The following is a 9,835-nucleotide window of genomic DNA, read 5'->3' as shown; positions in this document are numbered from 1 at the left end:
GCTAGGCCCTATAACGGTCGCCGCACTACAGGCGGCTAAAACCGCCCTCTAACACGCGGGACGCACGGAGCCGCCCTGTCCAAGTCAAGTTCTGCGACAACTCATGTGTCGGATGTTCAGCCAATTGGATACATGCCCGGGTTTTGCGACGAAGTTGGGAAGGGGGGCTCTTCCGGGTTTTGAGTGACACACAAACTTGACGGTTCGTCTTCCATTTACTTTGTAAGTATGTCCCAGGTTGAGACGCTGGGAGGGAGACCTTGCTTCTTAGAACTTTTGGGTTTTGAGCCAGGAGGAAATCGGGAAGCGAAGGGGTCACGGTCTTTCGGGGATCCGAGTCATCCTTGTGTTCTGGTTACCCTGAGACCTTCTTCCACTTGACTTTTCACTTTTGTTACCATCGATACTATTCTTTGACTTTGAAAGTGCGCGGGTGCTTCACTTCACTTCTTCTGTTTCGTCCGTTTGGCTTTTCGGTCTTTTCTTTTTCTTGTGTTTTACTACATTGCTGGGCAATTATCTACCTACCTACCTACCTACCTACTTACTACACTACGTTCTTTCTTCGATCATTGTCGTCGTCGGTCGGTCGATAACATTAGGTTCAAGTCGCTGGTTCGAATACGTACACCGAAACCTATCTACCCGATTGACTGTCCCTTCGTTTTCTCTTGGGGGTCGATCCAGTTCAATATAGTTCGGTTCGCAGTTCACGGCACAGTTCAAATCTGGAAGTCCTCTCGGCCATTCATTCATTCAGTTCATCGCAACCGCTTCGCTTCTGCTCGCCTTCCAAAAGAAAGAGAGAAAAAAACATTTACATCGGCACGGAAACGACCCGAGGACGGCTCCGTCTTTCAACATCAAGGGATCCGAGAGATCATCATCAGCCCATCCATCTATCCATCCATCCATCCATTTTGGGGGCTTTCTTGCCGTCCAGACCAGACCAGACCAGTCCAGAAGACGAACTCAACTCAACTCAACTCAACTCAACTCGACTTGTCCTGTGGATATTTGCTTATCCCGTCATACCGAGTTGTCAACAATACGTCAATTCCCCCCCCAAGTCCGGCTCTCACAAAACCCAATCAACACAACCCAATTCATCCTCTGATCTCATCTCATCTCATCTCATCTCATCTCATCTCATCTCCATCTCATCTCCATCTTCCCCCTCTTGAAAAAAAAAAAGCAAAAGAGTGCAAAAAATGGGCCAAAACCTCTCCCTCTCCGAACCCTTCGCCGACACCTCGGGCGTCGTGCTCTCCCCGCAAGACCGCCACGCCGACATCATCGTCGGCATCACCTGGGCCTGCTCCATCTACGGCATGGGCATCATTTTCTGCGCCGTCCGGCTGTTGGAGCGGTGGTCCGGCGAACATGGGGAGCGGGGCGTCGGTTTTGCGGGGGTGGTGGGTGCTTTTCTGTGCGGGAGTGCGTGGCCTTTGGTCTTGGTTTACTTGATGGTTACGGAGAAGGAGCCGGTGGAAAGAAAAGTGCAGGGGTATGGGGTTCCTGTTTTGGGAAAGGTTTAGGTTTAGGTTTTTGTAGGTTTTTGTGAGGGTGTGAGGGGGGTCGTGAAGATGGGAAGAAGGATGGAAGGACAGGCGGGCGGGCGGGAGATGGAAGGCGGGCGCTTTGGATGGGAGTGTGTGTGCATGGCGAAAGAGAGGAGAGGATGATGGAAAGGACTGGATCTGGTGGGATGAAGTAGCGATGGGAAGGGTGCTTTTTCTTTTCTATAGAAGAGCTGTGAAAGGATGAATGATGAGCGAGGAGTTGGTCGATGTTCGTGCGTTATGAGAATTGTGACTGTATTCCTGTTAGCGCACAACCGTCTATAGCACGTCATAGCGACGCATTGGGGTGCTTGCCATTAACAGAATCCTGAAAGTGATACTTTGGCTGGGAACGACAAAAGAACTTGGGTTTCGGAGTATGTTTGGACATAAAATCATAACTCTCGGCATTCAAAAGGTAATCCAACATTGACTAAAATGAAGGGCGCAATGGTCTATTCATCGCTGGTAGCTGCTCTTATGACATCCAATCCCTAGAGAGTATATATATGGGTATACCCCAAGCAGTCGCTAAATATCCAAATCCATCCGCGTACATGCTTTTCTTTCTAAACGTCAACCATGTTCAAGAATGCCAAGGAACTGCTTCCGTGCCGGTTTTTCCCAACTGGCGTATATCAAGGTAAATGGTCCGTCTTCTCCCCGTGTATGTCATGAACTTCGAGCTGTCCAAAGTCCACCTGGTCGTGGTCTTTTATAATATAGAAAAAGATGTGCGATGTCATTCCATACATCTCTATGGTCATTACCCCTCCAGACATATATTTGTCTATGGCTTCGGTCGAAGAAACGGGTGTGCTTCGGTGTTGAACACGTATTCGTCGAGGCTAATAATGCTGGGTGGAGAGAAGATCAAGTAAAAGTACTTGAGAGTCTCGGCCAGCCAGAAGCTCTGTAGGAGGAAGCACGTTAGTTGATGTTACTAAGGATCCTTCGCTGGGAACAGTCCGCTTACCTCCATCGAGTCGGTCTTGGTCGTCGGACCCTTGACCGTGACATCAGAAATAGCCGAGTAAGCCAGCTCGGTCTCTGTGGCATTCACAATGCTTTCAAACATCTGCCATGCCAGGTCTCTCAGGTCTTCCTTACCCGTCATGCGGTACAAGAGGAAGATACTTTCAATGGCCTCGGGCCGCAAGATATACCGGGTGTCTCGCGCACTGGCAAATCCCTTCTTAAGATTCTTGCTGCCCTCTGCCTTCCACCTCTCCTCGTTCCACGGGCAGGGAGCATCCCAGGAGCCACCACAGGGTACCATGTTGAAGATCTCGGGCATGACGCCAGTTGGGAAAGCATCATATGCCCATCCACAACCGCGGGCCAGGCGCTCGCCAATCTCAACGTGCTCGTTGATGTCGAACAGTTTGCCGCCGAGGCCAAACATGCCGCCGGTAAAGCAGGTCAAGTGCTGGCCCTCGGCTACCCGGTCGATCCGGTCGGGTTTGGCAAAGGCATCGCCCACGAACAAGATGTCGTGTTTCGAGGCTTCCTCAGCAGGTAGCATGGGCCGGAAGAGCATGTACTTCGTAACGACATCCATGGCGGCCCGGTGCATTTTCTCGTATTGCGGCGATAGTCCGCCCAGGAGGGCATGCATCTTGGGCAGATACTCATACAGAGAGTCGGCGAGCGCGCCGAGAGTGAAGCCGCTCTCGCCGTCAACGCGCTCTTCGCGGAAGTTGATCAGCTTGGGCCACATGCCGGGTATCTTGGACTCGTTTTGGGTGCGCTCGAGAAACTCGGTGATGCGGGTGATGGCGTCAAAGTAGCGTTGATCGCCCGTCAGCTGGGTGAGGCGAGTGAACTCGAGCGACAAGGAGCAGGGAGAAGCCGAGGGATCGTTTGTGCCGGCCACTTGCACCCCGCGCTTTGCATCCTCAAAGTTGAGCCAGAAGCCGGGCATGCGGTTCGGGGTGTCGAAGCCCATGTAAAGCATGTTTCCCAGCTCCGTCGCCTTGTCCAGCAGGGCCTGCTCGCCGCTCAGATCATAGGCGCTGAGGAGGCCGCCGAGGTGGCGGATGGTGGTCTCAAACATGTTGGCGGCGGTTTCGGTGGTGTTTTGCCAGTCCAGCTGGGCGGCAGCGTTGGCGGCGAGGTAGAAGTCCTCCCACAGCTCCATGATCCATAGCGTGTCGAGCGCATCAACTAGCGTAGCCCCCCAACCGCCAAACGTGGTCTTGCCCACGCCGCTCACAGGGGCGAGCTCGTCACGAAGCCATGCGTGCTCCTTGTAGCTGTTCCAGCTGCGCTCGAAGACGGCGCGAACGGCCTTTTGTCGGTTTCGCGTAACGGGGTCGTGGACGTAGTGGGAGAAGTCGTGCTGGACGGGCTTCTGCGGCTTGGGGGCGCCGGTCGGGAGCTTGTGCTTGAGCTCGACGGGGAAGTGTTGCTCGACCTTTGTCCAGTCGAAGCTGCTCGGCTTGAAGGTGACCTTGCGCCGGCTGCTTGGTGACGGTTGTAGTAGTACTGGCTCGGCCAGGGGAGGGCTGCCGTGTGGTCGCGACGCTGTGGGAAGGATCTCGGGGGAATCGAATGGACGGACGAGAAAGAAAACGAGGAGGACACAGGCGACGCCGGCGACGAGGCGCAAATGTCGTGAACTGGCCATTTTCCTGCGAAAAAGGCGGAGTCTGGAAAAGAAGGAAAAAGAATTGTCGGCCGAGGAATTCATGTCCCCTCGATGCGTATAAGTGATGGGAGGGGCAGTTGGACCATGCTAGCAACACCAATGATTACCTAGTACTGTACACAAGTGAGATGGAAGAAGAGTGGTTCACTTGCGACAGTCAATCAGTCAATCAATCAATCAATCAATCAATGATGAAGCTGCCACGGTCGCGACACGCCTCGCTCGCTTCCATTTCCAGGCTGAGATGGACATTTGCCCACTAAGGCAGACGAGATCGTCATTGGCGGGGGGGCTCGCCAGCGATGGAGGTGTCAGTCCCTTCCCTTTCAGGGCATCAGACACTCCACAATGTCGCTGTCGCCTCCATCCACTGCTGTGCCGTCGACCGGGCAAAACAGGGCGCGCTTGACGCTGTGCCGCTGACAATGGTGACTCCCGTCGCCAGGGGAAGGTTTCAAAGCCTCCAAGGGTCTTGCCGGCACTGCAACCTCCGCTGCGTTGGCGTGCATTCAGGGGAAGCGGGAAGCAAGTGGGGGAGTGGAGCAGCAAGGAAGAATTGCCCAATCAATTTCCCAAAATTACCGCGCGTCAAGTTGGGCCTGTGCATAACGCTTATACGCACAGTAACGAATGCATAAGTGCGCCCGGTGCGCCACTCCGACATCGACATTTTCCACCTCCCCCCAACATCATCTTCTTTCGTTCAACGACATCACTCTGGCCATGTGCCTCGTCGCCGGGTGTCAACATGCGTCTTTGCAGGTCAACCGTCTCCTTGGGTCCCAGTACGACATGGGAGACGAGTTCGAGTTGAACACAATGAATCCATTGAAGCACCTACCGGCTCCAATCAGCAACGGAACCATCAACCCTTCATAATATTATCCTTGCTTTTTTTTTTTTTATCCTAGGTCAACGACGGTGAGTTCCCGCGGCTGTCAGTTTGATCTTGATACAGACTGTGCTAGCTCGCTGCCTAGCGTAGCCAAGACCTTTCAGTCACAACGGGGCTTCTTAGATAGTCTGATGGCCCAGACTACCAGCCACCATCGCTCCATGATTGGGAGAGGATCAGGCTCGGCCAGCAACCCTCTCTCTAGAACGGAAAAAGAATAAGCGCTAAACACAGGATTCCACGGGAAGTGATATGACTGGGTAGCATGATCGTCGCCAATAGACTAACTTCGATACTACCTACCTTATGAGGCGGCTGCGTCCGTTCTCTGCCACATCTTCTTGTCTTCTTCTCGCTCTTCATTTTTTTTTCTCTTGTCTTGGATAGTGCTCCCAGATTAGCCTTGAGCGGCCGTGTATTCATGTTGTTGGCAAAGCAATGCTGTTCATGACCTCACGCCTCGTGCTTGCCCTCGGGGCTGCAAGTGTCCTGGCGGCCGACTGTCCTTCGCCTCTGTCTTTTCCCATCACTACCAAACAGATCGATCCAAAAGTCCCCGACTCGTTTATGAGAGGCATCGCCGTAACGATTGGCACTCCTGAACAAACCATACTAGTGAATGCGTGGCCGTAAGTCCTCTGGGACTAGATGAGACAAGAATGGGTGGTGGTACTGACGCTATGGCATCTAGGGATCTCAACAACACTTATATCTACGATCAGCAGATGCTCTGTGACCCAAGCATCATATGGAACGATGAGATCTGCTTTGTCCGAAGGGGAGGTATTTACCATGAAGAGGACTCGACATCCTTCACAAAGTACAATGATTTTGCCTCAGCCGGCGGGGCCACCAACGAGATCACCACCACGGGCACTGAACTTGGCGTGAAGAAGCTCCTTTCATCCTCGCTTGCGGGTGTCGAGAAACTTTCGGTTGGCGGCTCCGACTCCTCTTCTGTTACCATGCCGATTGGCATCCCACGGCTGAGATGGGACGGTGGCTACACCATCCTTCATGCGCTCGGACTGGGAGCCAATTCGACCTACCTCAACGCCCTCAGCCAGAGCAACAAGATCCCGTCAAGGGTGTGGTCTTATTTCTGGGGTCGCCAATGGGGCAACGGCGCGCCCCTGGATGGGTCCATTGTATTCGGCGGCTACGACCAGGAGAAAATCATTGGTAGGAATTTTACGCAGTCACTTGACTATAGCGAGTCGACGGGATGTTGGACGGGCATGAAGGTTACGGTATCGGATCTCGTACTCAACTACCGGAACGGAGATGATGAGAGCATCATGCCGCGTAACTCGGCCATTCCGGTTTGCATTGTACCGCAAAGACAGTTGCTCTTGGAGGCTCCCGGGTTTGTCGTCGAGAACTTTGAAAAGGCAACCGGCATGGTCAAAGGTGGCGAGTCTTTCGGGCTCTACTGGGGTAGCCAGGTATACAACAACACAGCTAATCCATCGTGAGTACCTCCATCACCTAAACCCCCCGTTCTTGAACTACCTCGTCTAACCAATCTTTTAGATACTACGATGGTGACCTTACCATTGCTCTATCAAACGGGCTCAGTATCCGGATTCCCAACAGCCAGCTTCTAGTCCCGTCCGAGGAGATTGCTCGCAACGGATCCTTCATCACGACCCCCGACCGCATGGAACTGCCCATCAACCGCCTAGGAACTCAGCCCGCTACCCTCGGCCGCTTCTTTTTCACCTCGGCTTATCTCATGGTAGATCACGAGGCCGACACCTTCACCTTGTGGCAAGCCAATCCCGCATCCAAAAGCAACCTCATCACCATCAACCATGCCAAAGACTCCTGCGCAAGCGAGCCCATTTCTACAGATGGTGGTGCTTCTAATAGTACATCTGGCAGTGCCGACAACGCGGGAGGTGGATCTGGATCCGGACGAGACGGATCCGGGGATAATAGCGCTCCGGTAAACCCCAACGTCGCCGCTATTGCCGGAGGAGTGGCAGGTGGTGTTGCCGCCCTGGCCCTGATCGGTGCCGTGACTTTCTTCCTCGTGCGACGACGACGGAGGGCCAACAATGCTCAGCCCGACAAGAGCCCCGGAGACATGACAGACGGACCTGCATTTTATGCAGATGGGCATCGCCTCGCAGTAGGGGAATTGGAAACTCAGTACCAGCCGAGCGTTGGCGAATTACCGGCACCGCCAAACTACAAATATCCTACCGTCGGAGTGCAACAATATAACCCCAACGCAACACAAACACAACAGCCTCATTATTACGGAGTGTACTATAACAAGCCGGCCGAGGTGGAAGCGGGTTGGGCTTATGAGATGGACGGCAGTAATAGACCCGGGCCGCCCGCGGAACTTTCCGGTGGCACTCCCCGGTTGTCTTAGAGAACGGAAGAATGAGGAAGTGCCTTCACGCAGCGACGACGAACATCATTAATGCCTAATATTCTACATGTACATATTCTTTTTGGCGAAGATACCCATATAGCATGCAACTTTGGTTTAGGAAGAAGATTTCCGAGATTGGCATTTACATACGTCACTTCAGCCTTTGGCTTCACCTTGGCTGTTAAGCTGCACATGAATTGAAACACGGAACAGCCCTTTTCCCAAACCGTGTCTTCTACCATCAAACAACCAGAGAGACCCATCGGAAAACGAAACCACTGCTCTGTTCTATTCTCAGTGCTGACTGACCTTCAGCGGCAAGGAAAACCAATGACAGACATTCGGTGGGTGGCAGTACCGTTCTTTGAGCGGTCATCCACAGCCAATCGAGCCCCTTTTATGGCACTCTCCGGCACTGGGATGTCAGCCGAGCTCAACATTCTCCGAGGCCCCGCAATCGTGCATTTGAGGATCTGGGAATTTGTGAGTGTAGCGTACTGATCTTAATTTGTTTATTCGGGAAGACTGCCTCAAGTGGAAAGCTCTACTTGAAACTCTGCTAAACAGTCAGCTTATAAGGGTGGGTGGGGACGATGAGTTTCACTTGTTGGTATTCATAGGTAGGTAGGTATGAGGATAACACACGAAAACTGCTATGTCATGTATCATAGAACCCCAGGTACGACTCTTTCTGAACTCGTACCTGTATTGTTCAGATGACGTTGGACCAATCTGGCACAACCCTACCTACCTACCTCTTCACCCCGCTCATTCACATTCGACTTTCGTGCCGCAGCTATATCACGATGAACTATAGCCCTCCCCTCCTATATCCTCCCACTCTCGACCACCGTTCTTTCCAGATCTGACGGTGCCAGTATCTCTCCCTTCTTTACCTACCCACCATCAGTCAGTCAGTCAGTCAGTCCCTCATCCCGGAATCCGTGTTGAATAACCGGGCAGCCTCATTCCAAAATCCACACCTACCTACCTACCTCCATCTACAACCAAAATGTCACGAACATCACCAACACTCACCAACACGGACTTGGCCTTCCTCCTCTGCACCCTAGCCACCACATCTCCCCATTCCCAGTCTCAGTCTCAATTTCCAAAAGTCACCCTTTCCTTCGAAACCAACTATGGCCTCTTACTTTCCCTTGAGCCAGACGGATCCATCACCATCAGTCTCCGCACACCACATACCTCTACCTCTACTCCTATGTCGACGGATTCGTTGGACCCATTCGGCAGCGCCACGCCCATTCAGTCCCAGCAGCAGTTATTTACCACCGCTCCCGTTTCCCGCGGACATGGAAGCATAGACGGAGTGTTGCTCAGTAGCCCGTTACGTGGAGCCTTTGGGATGATGACGACGGGAACGGGTGGAGCGAGTATTACGCCTGCTAGGAGTACGCCTTCTACCTCTACCTCTAGGCTAGGACCCGTGTTGGCGACGATGACGCAGGCATCGAAGCAGCGAAGTTCACAGCAAGACATCCTCATGGCAGCAAATAAGGCCGGCATTTCAAACTCATCGAACATGAAAATCAGATACTACATCCGCCCCTCCGGTCTAGACGCCAATAGTTCAAGTTCCTCGCACATGTACTATACCGCTTCCGCTTCCGCTTCCGCTTCTACAAAGAGGCAAACACCCCACGACCCAGCTAGCAACAACACCAAACGCCGCCCACGTACACGTGCACTCCACCGCGTCAAGCTCTCCCACCTACAATCCCTCTACCACACACACCTCCCCTCCAGTACAGGTACCCCTACCTCAAGAAAAAGTACTTCCAGTTCCTGGTTCGACGCCTACCTAGATTGGATTGATCGATTAGACGATGCAATTGCACTTTCCCGACAACGTGCTGCTGGACAACAGCAAACCCCCATCGCGGCCCTACCTGTCGGAGTATCATCGACAGGTAGTAGAACCGGACATGGCGCTACTGCTGGGATTGCTACTGGGATTGGAGGTACCTCTAGTGCTGAAACTGGAACTGGAACTGGAACTAGAGATGGAGGTGAAGATAGAGGTGGAGGTAGAGGTAGAGGTAGAGGTAGAGATAATACTGCTACGAAGCAAAACCAAGCCCGGCACCAAGATTATCCCTTTACAGACTCAGGAGAACGATCCCTCTGGCTAGTGGAGGGCATGCTTCTTGCCAGCTGGCTATCGTTACAAGAGGGGGTGGAAGGGGTGGAGTATTTGCCGCTGCCGGACATGTCGGCTGAAACTGAAAGGGAAAGTGGGATGGAGGGTTACGTGTACCGGTTGGAAACAAACTTGCAGGTGATGGAAAAGGGGGAAAATGCAAATAATGCTGGAGTGATGA

The 9,835-nt window shown here is 52.9% G+C and overlaps 4 protein-coding genes across 4 annotated transcripts; 3 read left to right on the top strand and 1 right to left on the bottom strand.

The window, feature by feature from the left end:
• Window positions 1-88: 88 nt before the first annotated feature.
• Window positions 89-2,006, top strand: NCU11308 (hypothetical protein). The gene has a single exon (XM_001728183.2). The coding sequence runs from the start codon at window positions 1,212-1,214 to the stop codon at window positions 1,536-1,538; it is 327 nt and encodes a 108-aa protein (XP_001728235.1). The 5' UTR covers window positions 89-1,211; the 3' UTR covers window positions 1,539-2,006.
• Window positions 1,952-4,489, bottom strand: gh47-4 (glycosylhydrolase 47-4). Its single transcript, XM_955003.2, has 2 exons — window positions 2,539-4,489; window positions 1,952-2,475 (listed from the first exon to the last, which is right to left on the bottom strand). Exons 1-2 carry the CDS (start codon window positions 4,252-4,254, stop codon window positions 2,353-2,355), a joined length of 1,839 nt encoding a protein of 612 aa, XP_960096.2. The 5' UTR covers window positions 4,255-4,489; the 3' UTR covers window positions 1,952-2,352.
• A 788-nt stretch (window positions 4,490-5,277) lies between these two features.
• On the top strand, window positions 5,278-7,884 carry NCU05835 (hypothetical protein). Its single transcript, XM_955002.2, has 3 exons — window positions 5,278-5,736; window positions 5,799-6,578; window positions 6,641-7,884. Exons 1-3 carry the CDS (start codon window positions 5,546-5,548, stop codon window positions 7,488-7,490), a joined length of 1,821 nt encoding a protein of 606 aa, XP_960095.1. The 5' UTR covers window positions 5,278-5,545; the 3' UTR covers window positions 7,491-7,884.
• Window positions 7,885-8,505: 621 nt separating this feature from the next.
• NCU05834 (hypothetical protein) lies at window positions 8,506-9,646 on the top strand (the record flags this gene model as incomplete). Its single annotated transcript, XM_955001.3, has 2 exons — window positions 8,506-9,405; window positions 9,593-9,646. The coding sequence occupies 2 exons, from the start codon at window positions 8,506-8,508 to the stop codon at window positions 9,644-9,646; spliced, it is 954 nt and encodes a 317-aa protein (XP_960094.3).
• Window positions 9,647-9,835: the final 189 nt, after the last annotated feature.

Source organism: Neurospora crassa, linkage group VII (assembly GCF_000182925.2).
Source record: "Neurospora crassa OR74A linkage group VII, whole genome shotgun sequence".
NCBI classification, from domain to species: Eukaryota; Fungi; Ascomycota; class Sordariomycetes; order Sordariales; family Sordariaceae; genus Neurospora; species Neurospora crassa.
Note: the sequence above shows the minus strand (reverse complement) of the source record. Positions and strands in the feature narration are given on the sequence as shown.

Bases quoted from the DNA above. Each gene is read 5' to 3' on its own strand.
- NCU11308 (XM_001728183.2), top strand. From the start codon at position 1,212: ATGGGCCAAAACCTCTCCCTCTCCGAACCCTTCGCCGACACCTCGGGC.
- gh47-4 (XM_955003.2), bottom strand. From the start codon at position 4,254: ATGAATTCCTCGGCCGACAATTCTTTTTCCTTCTTTTCCAGACTCCGC. The intron at 2,476-2,538 runs GTAAGCGGACTG...TTCCTCCTACAG, and splicing joins CCAAGACCGACTCGATGGAG to AGCTTCTGGCTGGCCGAGAC.
- NCU05835 (XM_955002.2), top strand. From the start codon at position 5,546: ATGCTGTTCATGACCTCACGCCTCGTGCTTGCCCTCGGGGCTGCAAGT. The intron at 5,737-5,798 runs GTAAGTCCTCTG...TATGGCATCTAG, and splicing joins ATACTAGTGAATGCGTGGCC to GGATCTCAACAACACTTATA. The intron at 6,579-6,640 runs GTGAGTACCTCC...CCAATCTTTTAG, and splicing joins AACAACACAGCTAATCCATC to ATACTACGATGGTGACCTTA.